The sequence below is a fragment of the Pleurodeles waltl genome, chromosome 2_1, assembly GCF_031143425.1.
Source record: "Pleurodeles waltl isolate 20211129_DDA chromosome 2_1, aPleWal1.hap1.20221129, whole genome shotgun sequence".
NCBI lineage: Eukaryota > Metazoa > Chordata > Amphibia > Caudata > Salamandridae > Pleurodeles > Pleurodeles waltl.
In genome coordinates, this window is record NC_090438.1 from 888,807,121 (window position 1) to 888,826,945 (window position 19,825).

General features: G+C 40.5%; 1 protein-coding gene across 1 annotated transcript in view; it reads right to left on the reverse strand.

Annotated features, from left to right (window-relative positions):
• CARMIL1 (capping protein regulator and myosin 1 linker 1) overlaps positions 1 to 19,825 on the reverse strand; it is a 993,695-nt gene that overhangs the window by 622,211 nt on the left and 351,659 nt on the right. The window contains exon 8 of the mRNA XM_069218803.1: positions 11,435 to 11,508. Coding sequence (XP_069074904.1) covers positions 11,435 to 11,508 — 74 coding nt within the window. The remainder of the gene's footprint in view (positions 1 to 11,434; positions 11,509 to 19,825) is intronic.

The window sequence follows — 19,825 nt, forward strand, 5'->3', positions numbered from 1 at the left end:
TTCAAGCACCGCAGGGTGTGTAGCCCCTCCGCCACAGCAGATAACCTCACCAGGAGATGCACTATCCGCTATTCACAGCATTGCAAACATATTTAATCCCTAATTCCAAACCAAGCTAGCTACTCCTTTACTCCTCTCAACCACCAACAACATACAAGCCCCTGGCAGGATGATATTACACCTGTGGTGTTCTTGAGTATTAGGTGCGTCCTTAAAACAATTAAACAGTAGAAATTTCAGAAAATGAATAACTGTAATATTTATTACTTTTATTTATTTTGTCCGAACACATACCGTTACATATCCCTCGATAAAGGGTAGAGTCTAGTTTTCACTGCTAGAACTGACAATACATTGTCATCATTAACAGCTCATCAGTGGCTTATGTAGAGTTAGTCAACCATTACAAACAGATGAAAGGTAAACTTAAAAATACAAATAAATGTTACCTAATTGCACCACATACATTGGATTGTTGATTTGCACATGCAACTGTCACCTCTATCAATCGAATATTGAGTACGTACTAAGACTCGTAGATCGAAATGGTCAACCTCAGGCAGATAATATCCAAACATATGATGGGCAAACTGTAAACTGAAAACCTTTCTTGGGTCTCTAACTCTCAATAGTACTAAACTGACACTGAAATATCACCACAGAGTTAAATATATTTAGATATATAAAGCGCACTGTGTATGTAATAACAGCGATCTGCTTCTTCAAATGTTTTTGCAGAGTATGTGAATAGGAAATGGTGGACATTTCTCTTTTTTGGTGCTAGAGTACCTACACACTCGTTGCTTTTCCTCTGGCTTCTCCACACTTTTAGTAAAAGTGAAATAGTTAATCTTCTAATCGAAATCTGGTGTACAAAACCTTCGAATTGGTCCCTTTAAGTGGCTCAAAATATTCCACTACTCACAAAGGGTGGTGTGCTTGTTTGGTTGGCCCCCTTTACGGGTCAGTATCTTGCCAGCAAACCCTCAACACACAACCACAAATTGTATCTTTCTGTAGACTGAGTGAATCGTAGAAGAGGTGCAGCATCTTCACATCTAAAGGCATCATGGAGAAAGAGAGCAAGCATGTAGCACACCAGGTGAAATATGTGGAAGTTCAGGGAGAGAAAAACACATCCATCAGCAGCAGTGAGGCTCTTGCCGAATACTACTACAAAACACTTTGCTGTGTGCTTCTCCCAACTCAGCCTTTACCTGTTCATGAGTGTGGGTTGGGTATTTCCAAAGAAGCCAGTGAAAAATATCCAGATATGCCATCCCAGCATGACAGCCATGACCTCTGATCACACTACAGTGTCCACAAAATCCAGACCACACTTTAGCAACTGTTTAGAAGTATCCAAATAAGCACTGACCAAATCAGTGACTGGCTACTTCATGTGATTTGGTAAGCAGACTACTTTACACTTTGCAAAAGGTCACAGGGTCTAAACATTTCAGCAAAGAAAGCAAGTCACATTCACAGTGAGGAGGGCAATGGTAAAGTAAGCAAAGACTTTGCATCCCTTTCAGTTAAGTTTCTTTGACTCTGTCAGGAGGTGCCGTAGGGTAGGCATTAGGGTTTTACTTCAAAGAAGAAGCTTGGAATACAGACATTCTAAGAAAGCGAGAGTGGACATAAAGTGCAGATCACCTGGAGGAGGTCTATGGCATATGGCTATTTTTCTGTGGACAATTAGGTCTGAGAAGAGTTTCTCATATGTAGCCATGACAGGATCCAGGAAAGCCTTATCAAATTAAAACATGGGCTTTGCCACTGATGAGTATTAGTCTTTGACTCTGCACAGGGCAAGATCAAATTGACAGCTTCAGCATCTTTTAGTACTGCAGGTGTAAATTAGGAAGCATCTTCTGATGGAGAGAAGCGTAGTAGGAAAGGTCCTCTTCTGGTGAAAGGTGTTGAAGCAGATATGCTAATTAAAAAAATTATTAATTATGTTTATGTGCTTAAATAATGAAAAGTGTGTAGAGAAATGAATCGTAGAGAAAATAATGTGCACGTTGGAAAATGTGCCCTCGAGGCATGTCAGCCATGTGTACGAGATTGTACTAATATAACTGAAACTGTATGAAATAAATGTGAAAAATGTAGTAATATGTCATATTGAAATGTATAACCTATGTTTCACTTTAATTTGTAGTGTTAACTTAGCTGAATTTAAGGCCTAGTCTTCCTAGGCCTCGCACGCGGAGAGCAGAAATAATAACTGCGTTTGCAGAAGCTACGACCCGCCTTTGACTCACCCGATGTTAAAGATGCTTAGCTAGAATTTTCTGCAATGTACTGGCGGACAGGAGATGATGAAGACAATTTGATACAAATATGTGTAGAGTAGGCTAAATGTACTTTCCCAGGACTTGAACAATGAAGGCACTGACTGAAGAGGAACATGCAACAATTTTGATACCTGAAGAGCCGGATGATGAGGACATCGTATAGCAGACCAATCAGCATCTTGTGAACGGACTGATATTGAAATTGGTAGATTTGGTAAACAAATACTTTTGGTTAAAGTCATATCTTCTGACTGACTGACCAATAAGAAATTAAGCTCTCCCAGTCCCTAATAAAAAGTCATGACAAGGGGCTAAAACTTCAGATGCGAGGGGAGAATTGGTGATGTCAGGAGACGCTGTTCGAGATTCTGTCATTGGGATCATACTCTGTGAGCCTGATACGTGGCTGACTAATTGATGACCTGAAGACGAAGACTGACTTGTTGCTGATCCATCCTGGATAGGTAGCTATGAAAATGTGACTGACAAATGTGTGCCTTTTCTTCTAGGTACCAACTGTGCTGATTACAGAATTCTCACTTAGATAGATTTTTTCCAAATTAATGTTTTTCTCTAAATTGTTTTGCATGAAGCCCCACATGCTGATGCTAATCTTGGTTAGGTAAGCTTTTAGGGTGACGTTGACAGTGACAACTGACTGACGAGCTATTTGCTGAACTCTACTATTAATGCTGGTATTCTTGGCATATGTAGGTGCATTTACGCATATGGTTTTCTTCAAATTAGGTGAGGATGTTTTTCATTAACTAAATATTAATTGAGTGGATTAAATAAAGGTTAAGCTAACCAATGATTTAAATTTGTAATGAATAGGGAAATAAAAATTGTTTAACTCTTTATTAAGTTGTGGTTATTCATGAGAAGATGTTTTATTAATGGTAGTTTATGCTGAATATTCTTGTCTCCGATAGTCAATGCATGACTAGGATACTCCACGCGATTCAAAAGGTTCATCGACCTATACGCGTCCCCTCGTAAGTTTAGTTACTAAGGACCAGGCGCACTTGGAAGGATTTAGACTATTTGCATTTTTTAAATCCAGATGCAGGCCTTAAACAGTGTTATAAGGAGGAAGGAGGTTATCAGCTTCCAAATACCAATGTTTTGTGCAGTTGGAATCCTTATCAGGCATTGCCAAAGCCATGGAGTCAGAGCCAAACAACTCTTCCATGAGGGTGAATCTCAGAGCCCTAGGAAGGTTCTCTGCCAAAGGTACATCGTTAAAGTTTGCCATAGCTTTCTCTTTCACCACACAAATAATTTCTGCCAACATCAATGGCTTTAAAGGCAACATCAAAGTTGGCTCCAATTGAACACAGGAAAGAATCTCAGCAGGTGGCGGAGTCTGTGGAGGCACGGAGATAGGATGCGTTGGTATTAGAAAACCAAGTTCTAAGGATCCCCCTGTTCTTGGAGAGGCGACCCAGGGGGCACCAGAGCCTACTAGAACAGATGCATCATAGCCAGATGGAAGGACTTGACCTTTGCGGGGTCAGGCTATGCAGCTGGAAATGTTGGTCTTATCTTTTTCATCAACAGGTTACTTATCCCATTATGAGGATGTGTTTGGCATGCGGAAGTGGTGTTGAAACTCCAAACGGTCCAAGGAGCAGGGCTGCTTCCTCAAGGAAGAAGAGGATTTCTCCTTACAGCAACAATTTTTGTGTTTTTTATGAAAATATATTTTGGCATATTCCTCCCTGACAGTGGTCTTACTAGCAGGCCAGAGGGTACACAGTTTAATATCACCATGCAGGTTTGGCCAAAGCATAAGTTGACCTCCCGATATCTGAGGGTCAGGCACTGAAAGCTGGGGATCAAGTTGTGATTGTAGACCCATATGGAGATGTTATGTGAGTCCAACAAGGACATCTTGTGGCATTTGCAACAGGGTGCAAATCCCGAAATTTTGACCTATTTGCTGTCAAAGTGTTGAAGAATTCATAAGCAAGACCCCAAAAGATCGCTCTTGCCACGGAAATCAGGAACTGATGCTAGGATGCCCATTGGTGTCTAAAATATACTCTGGTGCTGGCATGTAATGAGGAGCATTCCGCAATGAAGCTACATGGTGGCATCTGGTGGCACAGAATAGATACTGCTGGGCAACTGTTTTCCAGACCAGTCTACAGTCTGGAAAAGATACTTTATATGGTGAGAAATCTCAGAGATAGATGTATCTATCCATCAGAAAGAAAAGTATCTGTTGTAGAGAGTAAACTGCAGGACTTCTCTTTAAACGTTAATGGAAACAGATCTCTGACTTGGATAGGAGAGTTGCAGTTGAAAACCAAATTACATGTGACTCGGGCAATTCGACTTATGCAGCAGTTGGAACTGTTGGAGAATACTATGATGTCCACTAAAATTTGAATACGAATACAGGGGGTCTTCTCGATCTGCAAAACAGAGATCATTGTGTCACTGTTGCAGAACTTCCTACAATCTGAGGTGTTCAGTGAGCATAGTATTACAGTGCTGTGGTTGCTAAAGGTCATCTGCCTTCCCACTTGTGCCTCACAGGTGTGGATGCCTGATTGGTGTACTATTATGCTGAAATTGAGTACTGCTGTCCTGAGCTGAGAGAGGGAATTAAAAAGATGGCCTCAAAAATTGCGCTGACATTTAGAAACAGCAGGATCTATGGGCCATATGTACGAACACATTTTCCCATTGACACAGAATGGGAAAAACCCTTTGCTACATCTGGCCCCATGTACTTTCCAATCCAAATCGGGAAAAACAAAATCGGAGAAAGGAACTGCAGACCATTAAAAAGATATGGAGTCTCTAAATTGTGAAATCTTGATTTGGCTTTCAGGACGTCTCAAAGTATATAATGAGAGCAAATCAAACGCGTTCACACAGCTTGCCATGGGCAGAGAAGCGCTTTTTCAAACTATGGAAGACTTTTGGCTTTTGAGTGCTGTTGCAACGGGCTTTGACGCTTAGCACGCTATAGTTTATTTAGAGGTACGACATCACTTAAGTATTTCTGATTTTGTGTTTAACCTCGTTCCTCATTCGTTGTTTCCCAAAAAATGATCTCTATTTCTGATAAAGTATCAGTTTAAATTTGTTAATTACGGCTTTTGATGTTTAAGAAGCTATGTTGTGGATGCTTATATTGGCCTCTGGTTATGCATTTGTGAATCAAGAGACGCTGTCATATTTTGTCTTTGTGGGCCCAATAAAATAACATGGTAAAAAAAATAATTTCCTTAATGTGCGCAGGGAAACGTCTTAGATTTAAATGGCTCACTTGTGATTCATCCTATTACATGTCAACCACCTCTCAATTAAAGCCCTTATGTGGATCTAACCAACTTGGGGATCCTTTGATTTACATCAACAATCCTTCAGCATCTCACTAAACTCCTCATCTAGAAACTGAGCCCAGACTGAGTTCTATGCTGTTTTACCACTGCCAGACACTCCCTTTTGCCTCACTATCATCGTTTACTTGAGGCTTAACACACCATGGCTGCGAAATGTGTTTGCTTCTGTGTATCTTTCACGGCTCAGCTTCTAAATCCTTTGAAATGTCCCTTCTATAATCCCACTCATAACTCCTTCATTTCTCCTTAGAGCCCACTTCACAACATGTACTAACTACCCCTGGATCACGAGGTATAAGAGCGTGAGTGAGATTTTCTGGTTTAGGGTCAAATAATTTTTAATATCACCTTGTCTATGGGAACAATCCCAACATCCTTCTTTTTAGGAGCAAGCGCAAAGCGATCCGCCCCCTGTTGTAATGTCTCTTTGGGCTGTTAACCACACCCATGTCACGTCAGTCACTTTCATTGGTTTGTGGGCTTGCTTTTAAAATCCACTTGCTTTCATTAGTGAAAGGCATGCATGCGTCATGCCTTTTCTAGTGTTTAGCCCTCCTCGATCGCACCGACCAACTACTGAAAACACACAAGGCTCGTCTGGTTTCTGTACTACTTTTTCCGCAGCGCGATCTCACAGGGCAGTAGTTGAGCTCTTTGCATGACATCGATCCTGTTATATAGGTAATTGCACTTTTGCCAGTTACATAGATAATTACACTTTTGCCGGTTGCATGAATAATTGCACTGTTGCCGATAGGTTTCACTGCAAGGAAACTTTTATTTCCCTTTGTGTGTCTGCTTTGCACTGATGGCGGCCGTTGGCTCGCTTATGTGAACTTTTTACTTTTCAGTTTATATGGCAAGAAAAGTCAAGTTAGTTATGTGAAACTGTTTTACTTAAAATTTTCAATTTATGTGGCAAGAAAAGTCCGGTTAGGAGTTTACAATGGTAACAGCTTTAACTCGAGCAAACGCGAGACCCATTGCATTGCAAATGCTTGTTTAATTTGTGACAGAATTATAATCATTGAACACAGTTTGATCCTTTTTTAGCTGCAACGTTAATGTCACCACCTTTTCAATTTGTTGTGCAGATCATTGGATTTCTGCTTTCCCAAATCCAAATTTCAGTCTAAATGTTTTACCTAGATCTTGATTTAATGAGTTCTTTGATGTACATCAAGGACAGACAGCTCCCCCCTCTAAATTGCTTCCTGTCCAAGAGTACAGCAAAAGGCTTCAAACATAATCAGGAAAAAAGTTTTCTAGCCTATCACTTTCATCTTGCTTGATCCATAAATTATCACTGGCCAACACACTCATCCCAATATCATTTACAATATGCACTTTGACTATGTGATATAACACTTGTCTACTATTTTCACTAAGGACTGGATGTCCGAAAAAGATGTACATATGTAAACCTGGAACAACAGAAAATGTCTGGGGTTGGACCCACAGTTCTGGGGATTATCATGTAAGGAAAGGCAGTGCAATGTGCAGTGTTTATTGAGAATCACAATGGTCAGGTTGTGATTGCTGGAACTTGACAAGGTAAATGAGTGTGTCCATCTATTCTTCCTCTCTTACCTCCCTTTGCAAACTGCTAGCCAATCAAAATATGCAAGAAGTCCATGGCGGGTCACTTGGGATGTACTTGGGGTACAAACTTATAAATAGGTTATTTTCTTGGGAAAGCATAAACAACACTTGCATTTGTGTATTTCCAACATAAACCCTAATATCTCACAACCAAAAGATCTGTGAAAAGTATTGAGTTCAAGACTATGTCCAAAGCAAACTTTCCATCAAAGCAATATTCCTGCTGGCTCAGTATCATTTTTTAACTGGGCCACGTTGTGATGTACTGTGTACCTCCCACCCTACTGCTGAAGCTTTCTCAAATAATGTTTTCAACTTTTCCACTTGTTTAGTGCTCTCATCTTTTTTGCAAACTACTAAGGGACAGAAGACAGATAATAGGATATTCGTCTGCACTGGTTATCTTCCTTTGGCAAAAGCGTAATTCATCAACACACAGTGAACACAGGCCACAGTCAATAGACCCATTTTACCACAATATTCCCCCTCCTAACGCTTATCTACTGATACCTTAGTAAATCGCAGACACACACACATATGATTTTTATTTAGGTTTATTTACCTTTGTTTTAACAATGTATATCTGTTCTGTCTAGGACAAACTATGATAACTAGTTGCAAGGGAACCCAAAATACCCTTTTGTCCTATTTAGTCAGTTTTCTTAAAAGGCAAATATAACCTAAGAACCAAGATGTAGAGGTAAAGAAAAAACACGTTTTCAACTTTGATCTGGGGGAAATCTTTGTATATTCTACAAATGTCTTCATTGCTACTACATGTTTATTTTCTCTTGCAGGTCACAAACGTTGCACTTCATTAAACAGTCCATAGAAACTTTTTTATCTGACAATAGGACTTAAAACACAAATAGAAGATCAAGAGATTTTTGTTACTTAATGTATGTGAATAATAAACTTTCGATATATTTTGCCTACTGCATATTTCACGAGTTTTTTATCCATGTTAACCACTTCCTAAATCTTACAAAGCAGGATACATGTACCCTTACTAATTTTGTTCAAGTCTCAGGTCTCAGCTGACCAATGACCTTGGAATTCAAGATCTTCCAGGTTTGAAAACATCATCATATTAAATCCTGGTATTCATAGTTCTAAATCTAATGCATGTGAGCATCAATCTTCAGATTTGCAAATTCAGCACCTGATTCTGAACATTTATGAATATTTATGTATGTCAAAAGAAAGTCACAGATTTCCTCTCCTCACTAAAGGTCTTCGAAGTACTTTTTTAAATTGTGTGACAACGTAATTCTCCTTGTTTCAAATATCTATATAACTTTGTAAAATGTCAAATATAGGAAGATGATAATCTTCAACATAAGAAAAAACAAACAAAATGTTCAGGAAAGAGGTATCCAAACATTTTGAAGTTGCGCATTAGTGTTTTCAGAAATCAGAATGAACACAATGACTTTATATGATGAGGGACATCCTGCAAATTAAAATCAGTCTGAGGGGATGCAAACAGCAGGAAACAAGTGAGTGTGTAATTATTTAGACCATTAAGACAAAAGCTAAACAAAAAAGCGAATCTCAACATACAATAAAAAATAAAGTTAACATCAGTTGTTGTAGCCAGAGCCAGAATCCATTACAAAGTATGGAAATATATATTTGGAACCTCATTCATTTTAACACTGAACACAAAAGAATCAAAAGAGAAATTGATTTAATCAATTTGTTGCTCAATCAGAAACAATAATAGTGAGAATGCATTTGCTTATTTTTTGCCAGATACAACCTGCATTTACACTACTGTGCAGACATCTCTTATTCGCCATTCACATTTTTCTGGTGCGTCATAAAATAAGAATCATGGCAAATTGGGGAAGGCACATGGTACTACGGCCATCGCCTTCTCCCACCAGACCACATATAAAAGTGAATTTATGACAAGATAAAAGGAGCTCTCATCACTACTGTCCCCATATAGATTACCACTAAACATGAAGTAATTCCAGGTTTGTACAAATCTAAGCTGTATTCATCCAGTACCTTACAGTGGTCTGGGATTATTTTTTTCTCGTGAAACAGTCAAATTAATTTAAACTTGGGTAATGATTTAAACAGATATGTCAACCTGACTATCCACTTGATCTTGAATGCTACTTTTCACATTCTAAAGAGGAGTTAAAACATATTTGCTTTTCAGAACGTGTACATATAGGTAACAATAAACAAGTTATTTAGATCAAAAAGATGTTTGAAAGTCTTCTGTGGGTGATGTTAAAAGACCTTTTGTTGGGATCAATCTAGAGGTGTGTGGATCTTTGCTATTATATATAACACCAGATGGTCATCCTTTTGACAAGCAGTCTGTTACCTACTCATATGATTAACCTTGCTTATACAGTTTTAAAAATCATAAGCAGTATTTTTGGAAGTCTCAGTAAAATGTGCATTTGATGTCCAATAGAAGATCTTCTCATTTATATCAGTCACTGTCCAGGATTACTACTTTGCCCTGTTTAGGATTGTTTTTGGTTAAAATATCAGTATCGCTCTTTCAGTTCCAGAGTGCAGTCAATTCTTGTTAAAACTGTAAGCATATTGCTGGTCCTTTTCTAACCAACTCTATGTACAATCGTATATAATAAGGTCTCAAGAACACATTAATTTGTTTACTCTGAGCAAACTGAGAGCTGAAAACATTCAGCACTTGTGTACTTTGTGTAGTAAGACTCTGGTAAAACCACATTTATTGTTTTAAAATTGCAAGGAATGACAGCAGGGTCTCTTCTCCCGGAAAGGTTTAGGTGCATGCAAGCTAAGTATAAGACTGAGAGAACATAAGTGCAAGACAGAATGTTTGTAATCAATCAATACTGAGTTGTTCACAATGACTTCTAGTCAAGTACTCGGTATGGAACTTCCAGAATCTCACATTTAAAGCAAAATGCCTGAATATTTACTAAAAATATGGCAACCGCAGGATTGCATGATACGCTTAGGAATTTGCTTTCAAACAGGAGTTGAATTTTCGCAGAAGAGGAGCCCATGAACAGTGTGGAAAGTGATTTATATTACAAGTGAAGGCTGATCTTGCCATGCCATTTTCTTCCTTCTTCGTCTCATGAAAATATGGATCTCTTTCTGAAATACTCATACCAATTTAGAATAAAATATTTAAAACATTAAAGCAAATGTAGAAAACATAGAAAAGAGAAGTGCAGTAAAATAGATACACTGAATGCTGATACCTGGTTTTGGCGTTTTAGTCAACCACTCATTCCCTAGGCGGTGCTGTGAAATGAACAAGCTACTCATTGTATGCAGGATATGTACTCATCATTATGCCTGTGTTATTGTATGTCATTCTGAATCCACTTGCAAAGTCAAGATGTTCTAATCATGTAGTCACAACGGCAGGCAATTAAATATATATCATTAATCTTCAGACATGAATAACTAAGTTTGCATGAATGCTTCTGGTCTTTTCCTGCCGAAAATTAGGCCTAGGAGGAGTTTGCAGAGATAACTCCACAAAGTGACCAAAAAACTAAGCTGTGCTACACAGAATTCCAGCAAGCAGTGGAGTGCATTAAGTCACGCCGTTCGTGCTGATTTTTAGCGATGGGTGTTTGTCCCGCACTGAAAAATCAGTGTCAAGGGCACCAAGTGCAACATAAGAGGGCACTGCTTCTTTTCTGCCGCTCCAGTAGATTTTCTACTTGAGCGTCAGCTTTCTCAACATGAACAAAAGGTTTCTCAACGCGAGCGGTAGCGACCATCTGCGATCACCTGTGTTAAGAAATCTCGCTAGGAAGTGGTCTGGAGTAAGATTTTCCTCGATCTCGCTCACCAACTTATCACTCTTGCTCGCCAACCTAACGTCTAAGTGGAGACAGAGTGGGAAAAACTCAGTTCACCGCCCACTCCTACAGAAAATACACGAGAAATGCACTACTCCTATGTATATAACTGTTCTTACTCATTATTATTTTCTATGCTAATACATTTTTAGCATATTTATCCAATACATTGGTTAAAATATCTTTAAGGAGTGGATATCAATGCCTTTTAAAAGGAAGTCCAGTACAGAAAACTGTAAATATGCTTCTGTAATTTATATACATATTACCAACATGCGTGTATGCACACATTTGTGGAAATGTGTTTGTCAAATGAAGTATTAAATAAAACATTGCTTACCTATGGTCAAGATGACTGAAGTCTTGTAAATTCAGTTCTCTTGTGTCTTGAGTGAGATATATGGTATCTACATCCTGCAATAAATGCATAACCATACTTCAATAAATTACATAAAATGTAAACTGTAAAAGTGGTGTGTGTTGTACCAAGCAAAACCATAAACAAATTTAAGAATTTTTTTTTTACTGTTACAATAAATCATATTTAAATGTACTAAAGGAACACCATTTGTTAATAAGGATTCACTGTTGGTTTAATTACTTTGTCACAGGATAATGTCACAAGATGATCACTGTCTGCAAATAATAAGATTATTCTGGCATTAGGAATACTCTTGTCTAAAGAGTTCACTTATATATAGGTATCACCTGCTAACTTTTAACTCTACTGGAATCCCAAGACACTTTTCCTAACCAACACAATATCCTCAGTTGGTTAACATGTTCTTTGCCAAACACGTTTGTTCAATGAAAGATTGTTTCTCATCAGTGCAATGTCATACATGGCTCTGCTGCATTGTTCTTCACTTCATATGGCACTGAGGAACAATTGGAATATGGTAGATGTTAGGAGTGTTTTAAGTATCTTAGAAAATCTGGGAGGAAATAGAACTCATTGCCAGATTTGCCCTAACATGACAATCTGGAGCAGACATGAACTGTAAATCACCTCTCTTCTTTAACCAACTGATAACAACACAAAGATACTTTGCTGGCCAGCAGTGGGCACAGGAGATGGGATTGGGATAAGAAAGAGAAACAGAGATATGGGATATCTTCACTGTGCTTGTTTTTAAAGCTGGGCTCAACCTGATCTGGAGAAGCATTGGTATCTAGAAACAGAAATAATTCTTTAAGTTTTACAACTTTCAAGTTCCACATCAAAAGCCCCAGTATAACATATGATATACCTTGTGAGAGTCACTTCATTGCCTATATTAGGTTGACACTCAGAGACTTCCTAGAGCTGAAATGTGAATTAAATCTACTTTTCATGGGGAAACTATAATACACAATGAAGTTAACTTACTGTTGTCTGACCTTATGATGGTAGGACTGCCACAATTGGTAGAAAGCCCAACATGTGTAGCCATCCACACGCTCCACACGCTCTATTTACTATTTAGTAAATCTACCCAACTTAGAGTTAATCCACCCACCCCCCTTACTTGAACAGATCATTATCTGATCAGATTCAAAATTCCTGTGACTTCCTCTCCTAAACCATGGCATAAAGAGCTGGTATGACCTGCCCCTTCTAAAAAACAAAATGTCCTGACTAATATAGGCATGTATTAACAACTTCCTGATTTGAAGAAGGCATCTGATATTGATAGGATAAATATGCACTTTCAAGAATCCCTTTTGAAGGCTATAGACATAAAGGTCCCACTTTAGACCAATTAGCAACAGGTGGGAGAAAACAAAAGGGGTATGGAACAATGAGAAACTTAAACAACAAAAACAACGTTGTAAGAAAAGTGAAAGGGCATGGGCATGGCACAGGTCTAAAACTCAGGAGGGAGTTTCTTACAAACCAGGCCTCAAAACTGATCACAGACCTTTGAAGAATGCATGCAGGAATTTTTTGACAGTTAGGATTGAAAAGTTTGGCAACTCTGCCGAACAGATAAAGATGCTGAATGAATTTATAAAGCAAAACCAGAGGCCTGCAGGACTTCAATTCCCACCTCACAGTACTTATGCAACTCTCTTGTTAGTTATTTCAGTGAGATGATTAATAGAATATGTAATGATTTTGACCACCAAAGTGTCTCTTCACTAGTTGGGGCTGGAACTTGTTCCAATCCCCTAAGTGCTTCAGGTCAACTGGACAGGTTTAAGACAGTTACCATAGATAAAGTAGAAGAGATACTAAGTCAGGATCACCAGAAGATACTTAGCAGCACACATTTTTGTTTCTTTGGCACTGCTTTTGATGTCACATCTCATTAACTTGCTTAATCTGTCCCTGGAATTGGCTTGGGTACAGCAAGCTTGGAAGATGGCATGTGTTTCTCCTATTTTAAAGTAACCCACAGCAGATCCAACTATTTTTGCCAACTTCTGCCTACTTTCGCTACTTCCGTTATCAAATAAGATGATGGAGAAATTAATTAACAATCACCTCTCACAATATGTAGTGAATAATCACATCCTGGACCCTTAGCAGTCACATTTCAGATCAGTCCACAGTATGGAAACAACCCTCCCTGCCGCCACTAATATGATTAGAATTAGTTTGGATGAGACCAGATCTGGAATTCTCAGCAGGTTTATAATAACGGTATATAATACAATCCTCATTCACAGACTGTATGATATCAGAGTGCAAGGACAGGTGTTGGCCTGGCTGAGGTACTTTCTGTCAAAGAGAACCAAATTAGTTTCCATCTCTCTTTTTAAGTCCAGAATTGTCACCATGAGGTCCCTCAAGTTTCCATATTGAGTTCCATGCTTTTTAATATATACGTGGATCCTTTGACGAAGACTGTGGAAACTTTTGGAATTGAGATTCTGTTGTAAACACACAACACTCAATTATTAATTTCATTTGGCCATGATCTTGAGGTAATGAAATCCTGGTTCTTTAACTTGTTGTGGAAAGTTGCTTCTTGGATGAGGCTAAATTGGCTAACCCCCAGACCCAAAATAGCTGCTAAAAAAACTCAGAATTCTATTAGATGGCAAGTTTACAAGGCCGATTAGCTTAAAGTAATATGTGGATCTAGTTTTGACATTTGCTGCCAGATTAGGAAAACATTCCCTTTGCTTTCTCTTAAATGTAGGAAATAACATCACTCAAGCCCCCATGACTAGCTGGTTAGATTATGGCAACGCTCTCCTGGTGGTCATCAAGGATGCATATTTGTCAAGATTGCAGATGATCTTGAATACCATAGCACACCTAGTATGCAATATTCCCCATGACTCTCCTTCAGAACCCAAGCTAGGATCCTTACAATGGCTTCTTGTCAGGAAATGTATTTTTAAACTTCCCTGCCATGCATAGAATGTTGTGGAGGGTACGTCCTACCATTTCCCCATCTACCAATCTAGAATTGTTTTTTATCATCCAGGGGGATATCCATCGGATCTGATCGACCCAGAATGGTGATAGGTCCTATTTGGACCCACATTATTGTAATATGTTGCTGAGCGATACTTGTTTTTGTCAGAACTTTTTAATCTTTAAGAAACTTTTTTAAACGTGGTTATTGTAAGATCCCCCTAGTGTAAACTTAGTGTAGGAGGCTGGCCTGGTTTATGGTACCTTGTGGTACGTACACCTTGTGCCAGGTCCAGTTATCCCTTATTAGTAGATTAGAGGTGTTCTAGCAGCTTAGGCTGATAGAGGTAGCTATAGCAGAGCAGCTTAGGCTGAACTAGGAGACATGCAAAGCTCCTACTATACCACTTATATCACTTAGCACTATATCATAAGAAAACACAATACGCAGAGTTACTAAAAATAAAGGTACTTTATTTTAGTGACAATATGCCAAAAGTATCTCAGAGGATATACTCCCTTAGGAGGTAAGTAATATACACAAAATATACACACACAAACCAAAATCAGGTAAGTAACAGTCAGAAAAGTAGTGCGACCACTGTAGAACATAATAGAATGCAATAGGGAGAAATAGGCCTAGGGGCAACACAAACCATATACTCCAAAAGTGGAATGTGAACCACGAATGGACCCCAGGCCTAGTGTAGTGTGTAGAGGGTCACTGGGAGTGTAAGAAAACACTAAGGGTGTCCAAGATAACACACCCCAAGACCCTGAAAAGTAGGAGTCAAGTCACCCTACTACCTCAGAAAGACAGTAAAGTCGAGATAGGGGATTCAGCAAGGACAACAACTGACTGCAAAACACTGAAGATGGATTTCTGGACCTGAGGACCTGTAAAGGAAGGGGACCAAGTCCAAGAGTCATGCAACTGTCCAGGGGGGGCAGGAGCCCATTAAACCCCCGTTGAAGGTGCAAAAGGGCTGCCTCCAGGTGGAAGAAGCCGAAGATTCTGCAACAGAAGGTGCCAGGAACTTCTCCTTTGGTCAGAAGATGTCCCACAACATGTTGGAGGATGCAGAGTTCTTTCCATGCAGAAAGACTGCAAACAAGCCTTGCTAACTGCAAGAGTCACGGTTGATGATTTTGGGTGCTGCTACGGCCCAGGAAGGACCAGGAGGTCGCCCCTTGGAGGAGGAGACAGAGGGGGCGCTCAGCAATATAGAGAGCCCACGCAGAAGCAGGCAGCACCCGCAGAAGCACCTGAACAGGCATTTAGAAGATCTGAGGACAATGGTCGACTCAGAGCAACAAAAGAGGGTCCCACGACGTTGGAGTCCAACTCAGCGAGTTGGGCAATGCAGGACGGAGTGCTGGGGACCTGGGCTAGGTTGTGCACAAAGAAAGTCTTGCAAAAGTGCAGAGAAGCCCTAGCAGCTGCAGTTCATGCAGTCCACAGGATTACTGTTTGGCGTGGGAAGGCAAAGACTTACCTCCACTAAATTTGGACAGAAGGGCCACTGGACTGCCGAAGACACATGGACCCAGCTCCTGTGTTCCAGGGACCACGCTCGTCAGGATGAGAGGGGACCCAGAGGACCAGTGCAGGGTGAATGCAGACAGCCCTCAAAGCATGCGCCACCAGGAAACAGTCGAGAAAGCCGGCAGGATGAGGTGCTACAATGTTGCTGTAGTCTTCTTGCTACTTTGTTGCGGCTATGCAGGAGTCCTGGAGCAGTCAGAGGTCGATCCTTGGCAGAAGTCGAAGAGGGAAGTGCAGAGGAACTCTGGTGAGCTCTTTCATTTGTTATCTGGTGAGATACCCACAGGAGAGACCCTAAATAGCCCACAGTAGAGGATTGGCTACAGAGAAAGGTAAGCACCCATCAGGAGGGGTCTCTGACATCACCTGCTGGCACTGGTCACTCAGAGCTGTCCATTGTGCCCTTACACCTCTGCATCCAAGATGGCAGAGGTCTGGGACACACTGGAGGAGCTCTAGGCACCCCCCCGGGAGGTGCTGGTCAGGGGAGTGGTCACTCCCCTTTCCTTTGTCCAGTTTCGCGCCAGAGCAGGGCTGGGGGGATCCCCAAACTGGTGTAGACTGGCTTATGCAAGGAGGGCACCATCTGTGCCCTTCAAAGCATTTCCAGAGGCCAGGAGAGGCTATTCCTCCCATGCCCTTCACACCTATTTCCAAAGGGAGAGGGTGTAACACCCTCTCTCAGAGGAAATCCTTTGTTCTGCCTTCCTGGGACCAGGCTACCCAGGCCCCAGGGGGGCAGAAACCTGTCTGAGGTGTTGGCAGCAGCGGTAGCTGCAGAGGAGGCCCCGAAAAGTTAGTTTGGCAGTACCCGGGCTCTAAGCTGGAGACCCTGGGGTGAATGGAATTGTCCCCCCGATACCAGAATGGTATTGGGGTGACAATTCCATGATCCTAGACATGTTACATGGCCATGTTCGGAGTTACTATTGTGACACTACATATTGACCTATATGTAGTGCACGCGTTTAATAGTGTCCCGGCACTCACAAAGTGCAGAGAATTTGCCCTGAACAATGTGGGGGCACCTTGGCTAGTGCAGGGTGCCCACACACTAAGTAACTTTGCACCTAACCTTCACCAAGTGAGGGTTAGACGTATAGGTGTCTTATAAGTTACTTAAGTGCAGGGTAGAATGGCTGTGAAATAACGTGGATGTTATTTCACGCAGGCTGCAGTGGCAGTCCTGTGTAAGATTTGTCTGAGCTCCCTATGGGGGGGCAAAAGAAATGCTGCAGCCCATAGGGATCTCCTGGAACCCCAATACCCTGGGTACCTCGGTACCATATATTATGGAATCATAAGGGTGTTCGAGTGTGCCAATCATAAATGGTGAAAATGGTCACTAGCCTGCAGTGACAATTTTAAAAGGAGAGAAAGCATAAACACTGAGGTTCTGGTTAGCAGAGCCTCAGTGATACAGTTAGGCACCACACAGGGAACACATACAGGGCATACTTTATGAGCACTGGGATCCTGATTAGCAGGATCCCAGTGACACATAGGCGAAAACAAACATGCATACAGTAAAAATGGGGGTAACATGCCAGGCAAGATGGTACTTTCCTACACTTAGTGCAACTAAATCAGCCTTTCTTACAGCCATGGATGAATTTAGAATGCAGGGTGGATAGTGGTCAATTAATGGTTCTGATTCTGTTAGACCTATCGGCCACATTCGAAAAGGTCAGACACAACATGCTTCTGACTGACTCAACTCGCTTTGATTGAGTCTGCAGCACTGTACTGGACTGGATACATTCGTAGCTGTCAGACTGATGTCAGGCACGTGCCCTTCCCTTTTCCGCTCTGATTTCACAACTATCAAACATGGTGTCCCGCAGGACGCGGCACTTACACCAATCATTTTTAATAGCTATATGAGGTCCCTAATAACAATTATTAAATCTCATAATGTTAGTCTAATCAATTATGCAGATGACACCCATCTTAATTTGTCACTCGAAGCCAACAAGCAGGGGAAAGTTAATGATTTTCACGATTGAATGAATTATATTATCGGCTGGTTGAACTCCAGCTCACTTAAGTTTAACAGTGACAAAACATAGTTTTTGTGCTGCTCACCAAACAAGTCCTCGGCTTTGCTTCCCCCCAATCTCTGGCCAGAGCCAACAGATGGAATAATCTCTCAATCTGACTCAATCCGTAATTTGGGGGTTATATTTGACAACAAACTAACCTTAGAATGTCATGTGAGTAAGGTCTCTGGCACCCATTTTTCGTTACTCAGGGCCCTCTGGTAGATTTTTCCACTGCTATCCCTTTCTGCCAGAGCGCCGGTTGTGCATAGCATCATTCTAAACTGTCTGGACTATTGTAACGCTCTCTTGCTTGGAGCTCCAGAATTTCTGTTTAATAGGTTACAGAGAGTCCAAGTCTCGGATCCTAAATTAGCTCTGAATAGACCCAGGAGAGACTCAGCATCTAAGGCACTGAACGACCTTCAATGATTGCCAGTGAGGCAGGGAATCGTTTTTGAATCTCTTTGCATTGTCTTTAAAGAGCTGCGGGTCATAGGCCAGATGCACCCCTGGAAGGAGCCTCCGCTTCCCGTCAGGTAATTTTGTCCATGTTGCTAAATTAAGAAATAACATGACGAGGTGGGCGAGCCTTCATGATCAGAGCAGCCTTGCTCTGGACACATCTACCCGCCTCCCTTCGATCCTTGGTTGTCCTACTGCATTTCAGGAAGGCCCTGAAAACATGACTCTTGACGAAATAAACTTCATCTCATTCCGGCACTTTTTAAATTGAAGTTATCAGCTTTTATTCCGGTATTGGTGTAGCGCCAGGATACCAGTATGACAAATAAATACATGAATTAATTAATACAAAAAAAAATAACAGCTTTTCATCTTCTTCTGCAATAGTAGCATTGGCGCCTACAAGGGAATACACAAACTACAATACTTGTGTCTATGTTGTTAACTATCTTCAATGATTTATAAATTATATTTGGGCTTTAAACGTTTCTTCATGTATCAAGTTTATGTATTGTAAAATATGAAATACACACATTATAATTGGACCTTCTCTTGTGATAGCAAGCAATCACTTTCCCAACGCTGTCAAAACTTTAGTACCATATTGCAAGTAAAAAAACAAGTCTATGTAAGTGAGGATCCTTCTTTCTCTGCTTAGACGAAAATAGTGCAGTGTAGAGTTCATATCTTCAGCAAAGTATGACTCCCAAAAACAGTGTACAAATCATCAAAATCTAAATTATTGAAAGCAAAGTTATCCCAAATTAATTCTCTGAATATGAAAGCATTTGATATCCTCAGGCATATCGTTTGTATTCAGGTATACAGGAGTCCATGTATGTAATATGTCATATTGAAATGTATAACTTATGTTTTACTTTAACCCCTTCGCTGCCAGGCCTTTTCCCTCTTAGGTGCCAGGCCTTTCTTTGGCTATTTGCGCTTAGGCCCTCATAACAGTTTGTCCACATAAGCTACCCACGCCAAATTTGCATCCTTTTTTCCCAACATCCTAGGGATTCTAGAGGTACCCAGACTTTCTGGGTTACCCTAAAGGAGACCAAGAAATTAGCCAAAATACAGTGAAAAATTCATTTTTTCATTTTTTTTTTAAATGGGAAAAAAGGGCTGCAGAAGAAATCTTGTGTTTTTTTCCCTGAAAATGGCATTGATAAATGGTTTGCGGTGCTAAAATCACCAGCTTCCCAGCCTTCAGGAACAGGCAGATTTGACTCCAAAACCCCAATTTTTCAACAAATGGTGGCATTTTACTAGGACATACCCCATTTTTACGATTTTTTGTGCTTTCAGCCTCCTTCCAGTCAGTGACAG